This window comes from Aulonocara sp. 'chitande type north' Nkhata Bay, linkage group LG4 (assembly GCF_057382095.1).
Source record: "Aulonocara sp. 'chitande type north' Nkhata Bay isolate Kocher_YH1m ecotype deep benthic linkage group LG4, A_spYH_male_GT1.1, whole genome shotgun sequence".
NCBI classification, from domain to species: Eukaryota; Metazoa; Chordata; class Actinopteri; order Cichliformes; family Cichlidae; genus Aulonocara; species Aulonocara sp. 'chitande type north' Nkhata Bay.
Window position 1 is genome coordinate 14,943,204 of NC_141347.1, and position 14,749 is coordinate 14,957,952.

At 40.0% G+C, this 14,749-nt stretch overlaps 2 protein-coding genes across 2 annotated transcripts in view; one reads left to right on the forward strand and one right to left on the reverse strand.

Annotated features, from left to right (window-relative positions):
* Nucleotides 1-12,137, reverse strand: part of LOC147332201 (protein shisa-8) — a 142,983-nt gene extending 130,846 nt beyond the window's left edge. The window contains exons 1-2 of the mRNA XM_086288647.1: nt 9,974-12,137; nt 8,912-9,551 (exon numbers count right to left, since the gene is read on the reverse strand). Coding sequence (XP_086144773.1) covers nt 8,912-9,477 — 566 coding nt within the window. The 5' untranslated portion in view covers nt 9,478-9,551; nt 9,974-12,137. The remainder of the gene's footprint in view (nt 1-8,911; nt 9,552-9,973) is intronic.
* LOC147332203 (uncharacterized) lies at nt 150-3,994 on the forward strand. Its single transcript, XM_086288648.1, has 9 exons — nt 150-499; nt 664-808; nt 905-948; nt 1,091-1,120; nt 1,434-1,478; nt 2,262-2,300; nt 2,478-2,498; nt 2,599-2,743; nt 2,924-3,994. The coding sequence occupies exons 1-9, from the start codon at nt 314-316 to the stop codon at nt 3,004-3,006; spliced, it is 738 nt and encodes a 245-aa protein (XP_086144774.1). The 5' UTR covers nt 150-313; the 3' UTR covers nt 3,007-3,994.
* Nucleotides 12,138-14,749: the final 2,612 nt, after the last annotated feature.

The following is a 14,749-nucleotide window of genomic DNA, read 5'->3' on the forward strand; positions in this document are numbered from 1 at the left end:
AGGCGCGAAAGGCCGATATACAGACGGGAAGACACAAGCGGATAATGTTCGCGTTAATTAAGTGGTCGGAAGATGGAAAGTTCTCAATTCTGCCGACTGAACACATTCGGGATTTTGATGAGGAGGAATACTTAAACGGTTTGGAGGAAAAGGACATTTATTTGGTGGAGTGGCGACAAGGCGCCAAGGAGCCAAAAGGCGGGTGGCCGGTCTATGAAGCCTCCATCATTAAGCTAGCAGGTGCCTTTTCTCCAGTATAATATTACTTTATTGTCGCTTATTTGTTAATCAAAATATGTAACTTAATTATATTATGATGTACTTTAGCCTTTTTTATTATTATTCTGCCTCCTCAGAAAGGGAAAAAACTTTGCAAACAAAGCTTAAGGAAATCGAAGAACAACTACCCAAGCCAGAGGTGCTTAAGAGAAAAAGTAAACCTTCTATGAAACTCCTTGAGGCCACAGAGGTCACAGACGAACCGGCAGCTAAGAAAAAGGTGAGTGTTCGCCGCGTACACACACAGACATATATACTAATATATATATATACCTGTTTTGTGTATATATATATGTATGTGTAACCCCCCCCCCAACATTTTGAGATCATTCCTTCATACAGAAGGTGGCTTTTAAAGAGAGAGTTTTTTGTTTCATTTCTTAGGCATACCCAACAGACCAACAAAACGATCTAAAGTTATGGAATGAAAAGAAACTTGAACATCTACAGCGTGTCATTAATCAGTTGAGAGAAGAGAACTCGAATCTAAAAAGAGAGAACGATAGGCTGAAAAATGAAATACTTGAAAGTAAGTACTGTACTATTGCATGTTTTATGTGTGTGTTTACACTTGTCATATACAATAACTATCAAAACCTATTCACATTTAATTTCACTTTCACAGAAATCCCACCTCTCCTTCAGGCTACACAGCATTTAATTACCAAGGTTAGAAACAAAGCACAGTTATCCTTCATTAATAATCACTAATTACAATGTTCCACATTTCCTTGCCTTTTTAATCATTTTGAGACCTTTTGGAGTTTTTTTGGGGTTGTTTAGCAGTAATGTTTGTGCCTATTTATTTTAGCCCATGAAAATGAATGCAGATCTTCCTGACGTAAGTAAAATCTAATTAATTTTTTGTCATTACCATTAATTTTGTTGCTTTGTTGTTTTTGTGCAGTTTGCAATCATATAAACCTAACAAGCATCAGTCAGCAGTGTGCCTAACCTAAACAGATTCTTGCTTTATTCACATATGTAGTTATATGTACTTGTACATTGTACCTAGGGTTGCGACGACTTGGCACCGCCCCATTGTTGTGACAGCCCTGATTGTACTTGTACACTGCATCGGAACAGGGAACAGTCTGCCACATTAATGTATTTTTAAATGACTTGTTTCTAATACATCAGTTTTTCTCTTACAGATGTCAAAGTCTCAACCTGATGCTGCCCTCCCTCATCCTCCTAAAGTAAGTATTAGTTGTTGTGGTTTTTTACGCAGTGTCTGTGTCACGTGATATTATGTCACATGCTAAGCATAACTATTGAAATAATAACTGTTTTATAACAGATTTTCCCAAACACTAGCTATGTTTGTTGTCATTCAGACCAGTACTACTGGTTAGACATTGCTTAATAAGGATTGTGTTTTTTTAGCTGCCATCACCAGTGTGTGAATGGGTTGATGACTGAATGTGTAAAGCGCTTTGGGGTCCTTAGGGACTAGCGCTATACAAATACAGGCCATTTACCATATAATTGATATTCCCGATTAATTTCTCATCTCTGATTGAATGCCTTTGTTTGTTTGCCTTTTTTTGACCATAACAAGACATTTTTGCAGGATATATATGGTGAATTTATATGCATAGATACAGTCGTAGTGCTTGACACATGCACAGAGCAGTAGATGGACTAGTAGGGAAATAATTACAATCATGATGTTGATTGCTGATGTCAGTATATATATTTTAGAGGAATGTTTTGTTTTTCACCCAAAATGAACTATATTCTTCAGAAGAGATTTTTTACCCCACTGGATTATATATTGTTGTTTTTTTTGCTTGTTTGTTTGTTTGTTTTTTCTCCAGAACATGTATGCTGTACCTATTTACTTGAAATGTATAGATATACATGACTTACAAGGTTTAGATTGTTGTGCAACATTGTCACATTCTGATATTTATTCAGTGGTTTTATGGCAGTCAATGTTATGTGTATTTTTTTTAATCTTTAAATATTCTCCTTTATAGGTGCCCAACTCTTCATGCAAAGCGTCTGGGGATTCTAAAGTAAGTATTTTTGATTCTGCTTTGTTCCACCGCGAAATGTCAATCTTTCTTATTAAAGTGTAAAGACTCAATCATCTAAGTTATTCTGAGTTCTTCCTTCTTTCATTTAGTTTACCAGTAATACTCTGTCTGTAACAACATTGTTGACTTCATATGTATGTGTTTATTTATTTAAAGGGTTCCAGTGATGCTGAATATGTAAGTAATTTTGCTGAGAATTTAGGTAGGTGCAAACTCAAATGTGTTTTTTAAAAACAATTTATATTGAAACACTCTTTTTATGTGATTGCAACCACAGGTGGAGTTAGCACATGCTACAGGGGTAAAAATTCTGAAACATCAGTGGGCTACTGCTCTTCAGGCCCAAACACCCACTTCAATGGTGCGTGTTCTTCTGATGGCCGTCTTCCCACTGGAGGTTTTGATCCAGAGCAATTTAAAAGGTAAACAGCTTTGAAACTTAGTTCCAATGGTTAGCTAATAGTATTTTAAAAAGCCTACTTCTCTGTCACCAGTTTCTTTACCAAAAAGCATAATATTGTAGTTCAAATGTTTAGATGAACAAAGATCAGATTTTTGGAAATTTAACTAGCCAGACACTCAAATGTTAATGCTTTTTATAGGAGGACACAGCAAAACAGACATCGGCGCAGAGCGAAGAGCTGCCCTTGATAAAGAAACCATGACAGCCATATATAGTAAGTGAAGACTGTGTATCTAAAATTGCATACTGCACAAGTAACTCACTTTGCAACAATAAAAATTGCACAGATAGGTGATGAAGCATTGAAGTGGTTGGACTCAGACAAAGAAGGTCAACAGATTGAATGATGGAGAGTAAGGATAGATGACCAAAAGGGGTGTTAGTATTACTGTAATGTGAACTGGATAGACTTTCCATCGAGGGGGGAAAAAAAGGTAAAATTATGTGGAAAATATATCTGTATCTCTATAAACGGAAATATCTGTTTGCTAAATGAAGCTAGCTAATTTAAATCATGTTTTTATTTTAACTCTGATAAAAGTACTAGAACTGTGACTTTTGTTTGTTACAGTGGCGGTAAGGAAGAGGTTCCCCAATGTATCCAGAGGGGCTTTGGGGATTGCAGTCAATTCAAAGCTGGGGGAACTCAGACTGTTGGAAAAGAAAAAAAAAGTTACATTTTAAATATGTTTTATGTTCGTACACACCCACATATATATATCTATATATATATATATATGTGTGTGTGTGTATTCCTCTGCTTGTTATTGATCAGTAAACATCTTTGAGTGATCACATTTTTATTGTGTTAATAGCAGTTCACATCAAATTCACAGTATCGTTACTTATAAGTGTTTGTTGCAGTTGCATTTTGTATAGTAAAATGTATGTATATATATATATCTGTGTGTGTGTGTGTGTGTGTGTGTGTGTGTGTGTGTATATATAATTTTTATTTTTTAAAAATTTTACAATTTTTAAGAATGTTATGAAAATAAAGTTGTATAATGTATGTTCCTAGCTTGATTTATATGCTGTGTTTGTTTTAGATATCAAATAAAGATTTTCAGTTGTTACATGTGAATGTGTTTTCTTCGACTGAAATATATGAAGGGTAAAATATATTTTTGAAAGATTTTTAATTAATTTTCAATTATATTTTGAAATATATTTCAAAATATACAAAAATTGGCCAAAAAATATATGCGCTAAAATACATTTCAAAATATATTTATATATTTTGAAATGTATTTCAAAAAATATATTTTGAAATATATTTCAAAATATACAAAAATTGGCCAAAAAATATATGCGCTAAAATACATTTCAAAATATATAAATATATTTTGAAATGTATTTTAGCGCATATATTTTTTGGCCAATTTTTGTATATTTTGAAATATATTTCAAAATATATTTCAAAATATATTTTTTTACCGTATGGGGTGGCAGCGGTTTAATGCCGCAGTCTGCCTAAATATTTTTGCTGAATATGTCCATCCTTTTATGACCACAGTGTACCCATCTTCTGATGGCTGCTTCCTGCAGGATAACATGTCATGTCATAAATCTCCAATAATTTTTAAACTGGTTTCTTGAACCTGAGTTCACTGTGCTCAAATGGCCTCAGCACACTCCAATAGAGCACCTTGTGGTTGAACGGGAGATTCACATGGATGTGCAGCTAACAAACCTGCAGCAACCGTGTGATGGGATCATGTCAACACTGGCTGAAATCTCTGAGGAATGTTTCCAGCACCTTGTTGAATACGTCATTAGCTTAAAAGGCAAATGACAGTCCAACATGATGCTAGCAAGGTATACTTTATAGTGGCTACTACTGTCAGCAGGACTGATAGCCTGTTCACACTCCCAAACTATCACATACTGAACCCTGGTCAGGATCTGTTGCCTTTACATTGTAACACAGTGAGTTCCCTTTCAGTGTCATTTTTCAATAGGGTTCGATAGGAGTCCCTTAACATCTGACTGCAGGGGAAAGTGGTCTGCTGGTGTCATCAATAAGGGAGCACTAACCAAAGAGTGTCATGGTAAACAAGTTAATGTCAGAAAAGCAAACAGTGATAGAAATTATAGAACTGAAAAAGAATGGTAGGTTTGTGAAATCGTAGGAGATGCCACCTCACGCTGGACGTCGATATTAAAGAGGTACCTGTGTGTTAAAATATGGTGTTTCTCTGTGGCACATTGTGAGTGAAAATGTCTTGGAATCCCTCTGGATTAATCATTCACTCATCGGAAAAGCTTCCTTTCTCATGGCTTGTTCCTCTCATCCTTCCATCCACCACATAATAATGCTACTACAGACTGTCCTTTCATTACTGGTCTTTGGTCACATCAGTGAAGTGGTTAGCTCATGTGTCATATCTCGGGTTCTCCTCTTTCTCCTATACCAACACACACTCACACACATACTTTGGCAGATATGAGGTAAATGGCTGTGTTTAACAATGGGATAGTAAAATGAGCGAGTCCCCGGTGTGACTTAATATCATCCCTCTGTTCCCTCTGGATATCTTCTCACTCCTGGTTTTGTCCCTCTCCTGCAGTGGTCATCACTCTGTCTCTGACCTCTTTCCCATCCTGTGAGTTAATAACAAGCTTGCTTGGAGACCTTTGCTTGAATCCATGATGTCTGCATTCATTTTGTGCTTCCATTAAAGGCAAGCATGTTCAAGGTGAATGAACAAGTGCTTCAAAAAACACATGAAGACAGATTTGCTTTTACAATAGTGTGAAACTTTAAAACTATTGAATCTGTTAAAGAAAGCAAATCAAATGTTCACCTTGTGTCGCTATTATGGAAATTTTACCTCCTCGCTGACTGTCAGACTCATGTGACATTTAAACACAAGAATATCTTTTCCTGTCTTTTTCAGCTGTCTCTATGATCATGTACAACCCTTGAAAGTTTTACATTCTGAGCATAAACCAAACAACAAGCCCTCATTCCAAAATGCAAAGATGCAAGTAACATGGGCCTACAGCAAACATAAAAAAACAACAGTTTATTACAGTTACATTTAGATCTTCTTCAGTACTGTGCACACTGTCTCACTACAATAGCTTAATAGGATACTTGATTAAATTTTGTTTTTCTGAACTTTTCTATTTCAATATAAGAATGATAAGTTTAAGTACACAGGCAAAATATTGGATAATTATTATTCGGTTCAGAAAATGTATATTATGACATAAAAATATATATTTCATTTAAGAAAAAGGTATACAGTATTGTCTCTAAGATAAATAAATACATTATGGCATATAAAATATCTGATAAAAGAAGAAGATGTGACATGTTCACTGACTTGCTGTGAACCGGAAACTATATACCTCATCATAGAAACAACCTGATAGCCTGACAGTACCAACAGTATCAGTATTTGCTATGATACAGCTGTTAACTGTGATAAATGTGCAAAAACTACAGATCTGTTGCTTTCTGTTGCAAATCTGTGGCCATCCACATAAACATAAATTCACATTAATCAGAAATAAGAGAAGAATTATTCATAACACAAGGGAAAAGACCCAGGGAAACCGAGTTAACGATAAAAACCGATAAAAACCCTGAAAACCATAAATTTCACAGCCGAGCCTCAACTCTCATAACTTGGTATCAAACAACTTACGGACCAGTACCGGTTGATGGCCTGGGGGTTGGGGACCGCATAGAAACACATTGAGCTCATCCACACAGACTGACTCAGATGTATTGCACCATGTTGGCAATCGGTGTGAGAGTGATTCCAGTCACTCCAAGTCAAAACGTGATTGGTCAGACAAGACAACCTGGGCAATGGCTTTGCCTTTGCAAATGTACAATTGGTCACCATAACTACTCCAAATGGGTTGGCGAATGCAAAACAATTCACAGCAATTACCGGCAACCCCTTATTTTTGCTGGTCTCAAGGAGGTTATCCTATGTTTACTCTTAAAAGGGAGTGAAGCATTAGACGAGATAATGTGATGTTGCTGTAGTATCTAAAAATCTTCTGTTGGTTGTCTATGTAACAATACGTATATACTGTATGCAGTACTGGTCTTGGCTGATATTAGCTTTGTTTACTGATATCAGCCTAACAGAAAGCAGTGGATGATGTTTATCTGCTGCGTTGATTTATGTCTGGCAAAACTGTGACGAAAAGTAGAAATACTTTAAAACAGTTAAATTACTTTTATAATGAGTATGTTTCCATCTCCTGGCATAACATAGGAAACAAAACCCTAAACTGACAAAATGAGATATTTTATTTTAAAATGAGCCTACAATAATGAACAATCTAACTGGCACTTCTTTGATTTTGCTTTTTTTGGAGGGAGTAAGTGGTTTTGCTTGTTTGTTAATAAAAATGCTGAAAATGAATATTAATTATTTTAATCTGGGGTGATATTTGCTTAGACTTAGAAAATTGACTTGATTGTTTTTTTTAAATAAATTTTGCATTACATGAAAAATTTGCACTATTACCATGAAGCTGTTTGCTTTATTATAGGATGGACAGTTACAGTAAATACCATGTGATCAACCTATGTCACTTCTATTCTGCCGATTAAAGGGATACACGTAACATTTCTGAACATTTATTTTCACATTATGCCTTGAATGTGGTGAAGACAGTCAACCAGATTTCCGAAGGATTTCTCAAATAATCCTTGGACTAAAGAATTCAAATTCACGCAGTTGTTTGATTCGGGTAATAAAATGTGCCAAGCGATGCCATCCTTCATTGTGTTATTGGTGGCATGGTGCAGTTTAACATTAACAAGTGCTGATGTCTACTGCTTCTTCCTTCTCCTCCTCTTCTCCTCTTCATCATGCTTTGGGGAGGTTGAGAGGAAACGCGGCGATGACAGGATTTTAAAGAAGCTCTTACTCTTAACACCCAACAGGCTATCCGGTCAAACCAAGCACTCCCTCTCTCTCACACACCCACACATCCACGCACATACACCCACCCCCACCCCCACCCGTTCTCTGTACTAGAATTAGCCACTGGCTGCATTCCAGTCAGATCCGCTCAATATTCCACCCTTCCAAAAAAAAACAAAAAAAACTCTCTCTTCTCATTGCTCTCTGGAGGCCACACATTGCCACAGTCATAGTTGTGTCACAGCAATCAATCACCCATCAATGTGAAACAGCTACACTGATGCAGAGAAAACACAACGCAACCTCACTGTCATTTCCTCCGAAATCATCTGTCCTTTGGAATCTCCATCCTGCTGCCTGACCTCCATCCTGTGGTCTTTCGCTCTTTCCCACCCTATCACCATATCCATTGCTCCCTCGTGGTTGCAAACTTCACACCCATTATCACCTCACTGTGATTCACTCACTTTATTCATTACCGAGCTGGTGACCTTCTCAGCCATGTGTTTTCCCATTTCACATATGTTGAGAATAAATACTTGAACATTCAGAGAATGACTTGGACACGGAGATGGGATGTTATGGCTGTGAATTGAAATGAGTTTCAAAGACATGTTTGCAAATAAGCAGGGTTATTCTCACAGAAAAGAAACTTTCTTCTTTTTCTGTGATACAACTCCATAGTTTGACATTTCTCTCTGGCTGAGAGCACAGGAACCCCACCCATCATCAAAATCGTTGTTTGCAAGAAGCAACCAATCAGGAAAACGCTGTCTTAAAGGGAGTGCTGTCTAAAAGAGAGAGGATACTAGGTAGGGAGTTGCACAAATACCCAGTCATGCAAAGCTACGCTAGTAGATTTAGTGGATAAAATGTAGAGCTGGAAATTACCAAAATGAGTCTAATAAAATTTGGTTGCACTGCTACTTTGGTTCTGTTGGAGTTGCATGCTAGCCCTATAGTCTGCTAAAATCAGAACCAACTTATTGTCTGAATATGTAGGTGTGGCCAGTAGAAGGTTAGCTTAGCTTCACATAGAGAATACTACCCAGAAAAGCAGCTTTGTTAACTGGCTGCTAGCTTTAGCAACTTTAAAGACATTTATCTCTCATTTGGCAAAAAACTTAATTTCCTCAAAAATATTTTTACTTAACTCTTTAGTCGATGCCCAGTATCATTCATCTATTGCATATCACTTCATTCATTGTTTTACTTTTCTCAGTTCCTACCTAGAGTTGGTCATGTCGGTCTGCCCTCCTTGACTCTTCTCCAGCCCAAGTTTGGTGAAAATCCCCACCAGCACCATGATGGCCACCACTCCACAGATAATATACACAATCATGTGGGTCCGATCCCGGTCCGGTTCCTCCTGGGCTTCTGTAACAGGTGCCACCGGTCGTCCCGTGTTTGCCCACACAGGTGTGTCATAATTTGAACAGGATGTCTGATCCAAACTGTGGATTTTGAACTGGCAGCAGAAGCGGTAGAAGCAGGAACCGCAACAGAACAGGTAGATACCTGCGTTACAGTTAAAAGGTGGGTCCCACTGGCCCATCACATCATAGTAACCCCAACAGCGGTTATCCCCAGTCGGACCTGCTTGCTCCTCTGTGTCTGGTGTCGGGGTTATTAGCGCTGCTTCTGGTGACGTAGATGGTTCTGTTGTCTGGTTGTTGGAAGAGAACTGCGCCAAAGCCTGACCTGACGGCTGAAAGTTCAGACCTCCCAGAGAGATCAAACCCAGGAGGACGGCTAAAGATAAGTTCACCAAGAGTGGATGAATGATGGCAGCCATCTTGGTCTTACTCCAGTATCTTGTGATGTTAGTCCTGATGTGTAAGAGTTAATGACAGTTCCAACTGAAAGCACCTAGGTGTTAGAAATAAAAGAAATAGAGAGTTAAATATCCTCCTTGCCCAGAGCTGTTAGTTATAGCAAATAAATGAATCTTTTTGCTGTGCAAGCAGTGCAACTTAATGAGATACAGTATCAGTGAAACAGGAAGCTGAAGAGGAGAGATCAAGAGATTTTTCCCAGAGTGATAATCTGAAGAAGCATTTTAAAAAAGCCTTCATTAACTAGTTATTAAAATTCCGATTTACAGAAAACTAAACTGTCACTGTGGGAGCAGAACAAGTGAGGAAAAAGAATCTCCCATTTTAACATGCTCCTAGCTAAAGTAAACGTGGGCCCTTGTGAGCGGAAACTCACATGCAGAGACACACGATAGTCCTCGGCAGTTAAATACGTGTAGGTGTGTGTGTCAAAGCGCATTTTAAAATTTCTGTCACCTTTTACAAAGCCATATGTCATCGGCAGACAGCAGAGGCGGTTGTAGACAAATCCAAAGCTGGTGGCTTGGAGGGAATCCAGTTTAGGAGGCCGCGTTACCTACGGATGAACTCGCCTCTGGCATTTCTGACAGTAAGCTCCCCCGCAGAGTGAACGAATAATCCGCAAAAAGTGGGAAGTCTGGGGTCCTGATGTTGCTAGCTGTAAAGGCAGATATCTCTGAAACCTGCAGGCAGTCATGGGTTCCCACGTGGAAAACTTTTCACTCCAAAGATGGACTCATATTCCGGTGTGGGGAAAAAACTCTAATGCTCGGCAATGGAGCCAAATCAGTTGCGATATCATTAAAAAGAAAGAAAAGGGAATAAAAAAAACTCTGATCAATAGTTTTTCACTTAAGTTGTCTTCGTCACCCACTACTCCCTCTTGAGATTTAACTTGCATCCATCATCCTCTTACTCTCACCGTCGGCGCTCACAGAAAGCTTTTTTATTTTTGTAGTGGGCATCTTTTTGCTGTCACCTGAGTCCACTTTGGTGGGTGTTTACTTCCTCTCCTAGAAGCGCAGCTCCAGACTTTCATCCACTGAAGTTTTTGTATTGTTAAATATTCAGCTTTTATGACTAAAGACAGTATTGGATAGTTCCTTTCTATTTCCAGTCAGAGCCAACAGGTAACAACAGCTGTTCTGTTTTTTTGGGGAAATTACTCCAGGGTCTCGTCAAGCTAAAATCCTGTGGTGATTACAGTCCAAAAGCGTCCCTCTTGCACCTGAGGCGTGTTTTCGCATACACGTAATCTCACATTCACTTTGTGAACACATACAGCTCCAATCCCCCTGGTGATAGCACACTGTCAGTGTCAGTCTCTTTTAAGCGACCCACAAGAGTCCAGTGGTTTTTCGTGCTCTGCGGGCACCGGGCTCCTGTTGCTGCTGCTCTGTGTGTGCTCCACTGAAACCCCTCCTCTCCGTGGATCCCAGGGTCTCTAACAGACCCAGGACACCAGCTGGGTACTCTGTCTATCAGCCCGCTCAGTCCTGCCCTTCAAGTGCTTAGGCGAGGAGAGATGAGAGAGAGGGGGGGAGAAAGGGGAGGGCTGATGTTGTGATCTTAATGTCTTGGTGCTGCTGCAGCCGAGACTCTGGAGAAGCCGTGAGAAAGATAAACCTGTCGGAAATACTTGACCAGGAGTGGAGTGGTTTGTTCTTTAATGGCTGTGTCTGCTCCTGTGTTTGGCTCAGTCTTTTCTTTTCTTTCTTTACACTCTGATCTCGCTCTATCTTCTCTATTTTATAATTTTCTCTTTTTCTGTCTCTTCCACAACTTACCTTACTGTTTGCCCACAGCCTCTATGTAGGGCTGTTTGTTGTTGCTGAGGAAATATCACTGTGAGGTCAGAGAGCCCGTGGACTGCCCTTTGCACTTTCAGCCAGCGCACTTGCACGAGCCTTGCTGGAATAAATATTCCCGCAGCCCAGCTGAATGACAAAGACAAGTGGAGATGCGACAGCCAAACAGCAGAGTGGCACCGAGGGCAGATCAAAAAATATCCTGTTTTCAAAAGAAGCCCCCTTTTGGAAATATAGAGCTGCGTGCAGCAGAAGAGCTTCGCTCTTGCTGGTTCAACTATTCAGTTGGCAGGTTTTTCAATTTTTCCGTTAGCATCAATGTATATATATATTTTTTTAATTTGTCTTTTTTCCCCACTGAGAACAAAAAAAAAAGAATGAATTACAAAAAAGCTTAAAGCATTAATATGCAACAGTTTTTAAGCAAATGTTGCACATTATCCCCCAATTTTCATACATTTTGCTGTCAATTAAGTCCTTTGTCCGGCTGCAGCTTCTTTGAAAACAGGCATAATTTGATATATATGTATAGGAATTTTATATATATATCATATGTATGTGTTTTCACTGGTGATCTGCTTGTGGGATGCTCCAAACAGAAGTGAAGAGCAAAGGAGACGCTATAAATGCTCTTTTTATTCCATGTTTCCCCGTTGTTGTTGTTGCTGCTGCTTCCTCATCAGTGTGTATTCCATCCTTTCCTCGTCGCCTCACTCTGCTTGCAGCGGGTGTATCCCGTCCACTGGTGATGCTCGCAGTGCTGCTGCTGCTGCTGCTCTGGCAGGACCAGATGACAATATCCCGCGCACTCTCGCTCTCACTCCTCCCTCTCCCAAGTCACTCCTCCCTCTTTTGCTCACTCCTCCCCTCCTTCTCAGCATCTCTCTCTCTCTCTCTCTCTCTCTCTCTCATACACACACACACATACATACACACACACACATCCATACTCACTCATATCTTTTGTGCGCAAATGAACACAGCTCCCGCTTGCTGACTCTCCCTTTCACTCTCCTCCTCCCTCCCTCATTATGTGTCACTGACACTCTCTCCCTCTCTCTTTTTCCCTCCTCCTGATTTTTCCTGTGTTTTTGTCTCGGCCTCGTCAACACTCACTCTTTGTCCCTTTTGTTTCAGGTTACCTCTATTTCTGTCCTTTTTCATCTCCGTTTGCCTTTTGTCTTTCTAACCTTTTCAGTTTCTTTTATCTATGTCCGGTGCCCTGTGCCTGGGTTTTCATTCTTCCATTGTTCCTATGCTTTATCCACTCTCTTTGCCCATTTTTCCATGGTTCTCCCTCCTCTGTGCTGTTTTCCTTTTTCCAAAATGCCACAGTTCAACATATAGGAAGAATTGATGCTGACTGAGCAGCACGTTGTAATGTGCAGGAATGCTGGTGTGTTCATCTGCAATGTGTGCGTGTTTGTGCCTCAGCGTAATTACTGCGCTAATACCTCTGCACAGTTCGTCTTTGTGTGAGCATGTTTGGACCATGCGTGGCACTGCAGTCTATTAGGGCTGATTTAGGGAAAGAGCGAGCGGTGGTTGAAGTGAGAAATGGTAAATGGTAAATGGCCTGTATTTGTATAGCGCTTTTCTAGTCCCTAAGGACCCCAAAGCGCTTTACACAACCTGTCATCCACCCATTCACACACACATTCACACACTGGTGATGGCAAGCTACAATGTAGCCACAGCCACCCTGGGGCGCACTGACAGAGGGTGTAAAGAAGAAAGGAAGGAAGGAAGGAAGAGGAAACAAGACTTAGATAAACAGAGAGGAAGGAGAAGGAGGAGGCAGGAAGAGAGAGAAAAGAGGGGAGGAGAGAAGAGGACAGCGGCTGCCAAAGAAAGAGGGTGGCTTGACAGAATAGAGCAGGGGGAGGGAAAGAGAAGAGGAATTATCATAGGAAAGGGAGGGGGATTAAGAAACATGGAGAAAGCTAGTGGAATAGGAACTGACAGAGGGATAGTAGGAGTGAGGGAGGGAGCGAGAGATATACATAGGAAGGGAGCAGACAGGTAGGAGGAAAACCATCTCAAGGGAAGGTGACATTGGGCGTGGAGAGAAAGAAACAGGAAAGGCAGGAGAGGAACAGGGACGGACAGTCTCCAAGAAAATTTCCAGGATGAACCGAAGAGAGATGGCGAAGCAGACGATTATGAATTTTGAATACTTACAGATTTAATGCGGAATGTGAGCCAGATTTTTAAAGAAGCAAAAGAAGTAGTGCCTTTGGGTCTGGCTTTGAAGGGGCCAAGCATCATCATTTTTGCATAAAAGCTTTAAAGCTTTCCTATACTTTCCTTCTCACCCCCTCTCTATTTTATCTTTGTTTATCTTCTTATCATCCATTTTCTTTTCCCCTCTCTCACACATTCACTACAGACTCTTGTGTTTGAGTCACGCTATCCTTTGTTTTTTTGCTCTTTTTTTTGCCCCTGCAAGCCCAAGGCTCATGTTCTCTTGCTGTGTGTACTCTGTCCAACCCTCTCGGCCTAAATTCGCTTAAAATCTCTGGCAAAGCGCGTCAGGAGTTATGTCAAAGAAACACACATGTGCATACTTCAAAGGTACACGAAAACATTCATGCCGACACGCACGCTCCGGTGACTTCACACCACCGCTACGTGGCACAAATCAGCTAATCCTCCTCCTCCGTGTCCTCAGCATATTTTCTCTCATTTAAAGAAGGTCATTAATTAAAAGGAAAGAAAAAAAATTCAAAGTCAGTGTGATTGAAAGCTTGGTGTGCTTTCAGATAGGCAAGATGCTGCTTTTCAGTGGTCAGAAAGGCAGTGAGACATAGGTGCACAGCGTGTTGGCTGAAGAGCAGGACAGGAGGCAAAGAGGGATGAAAATGGATGAAGAGGTACAAAGATGGCCCCAGGGGAACGATGGCGGGCAGAGAACAGATTGAATGGGAGATCTTAAATCACTTCACTTTCTCTCTTCTTTTCTGCATGGCTATGGTCTGACAGCACGCAGACTCCCATTTCTGCATTGCATAGCTTTGCTCTTTGGTGATGTTACCTAGGATGCATACGCATGTATTATTTTCTCCCTTAACAAGGACAGCCTTACAGTAACATTTAAGGACCTTTGTGTCAGATACTGAGAATGCCAGCGCACACATTTGTGCTCTACAAAAGACATTTGATTTACAGAAAGTTACAATGCACAAAAGTCAACAGCATGAATGTGTTGATTGAACAACTTGAACACATCTCTGCAGAACTGCCGTGTTACAGTTTGGGTGAGTCTGCTCAGGTGACCTTGGGTTCCAATAAAGTAAATTTTGTACTCAGATGCTGAAGATGCCAATTCTTTGTAACCGCATGGACTTTTGGGTTTAATTATCAACTACCATACAGATGTGTGTTAAGTGGACAGACCATCAGTTCAGGTCTGCGAACTAAAACT

What these genes read in the sequence shown, in the direction of transcription:
- LOC147332203 (XM_086288648.1), top strand. Translation starts at nt 314, where the DNA reads ATGATGTACTTTAGCCTTTTTTATTATTATTCTGCCTCCTCAGAAAGG. An exon ending in GAAAAATGAAATACTTGAAA is followed by an intron (nt 809 to 904) that starts GTAAGTACTGTA and finishes TCACTTTCACAG; the next exon opens with AAATCCCACCTCTCCTTCAG. An exon ending in AAGCGTCTGGGGATTCTAAA is followed by an intron (nt 2,301 to 2,477) that starts GTAAGTATTTTT and finishes ATTTATTTAAAG; the next exon opens with GGTTCCAGTGATGCTGAATA.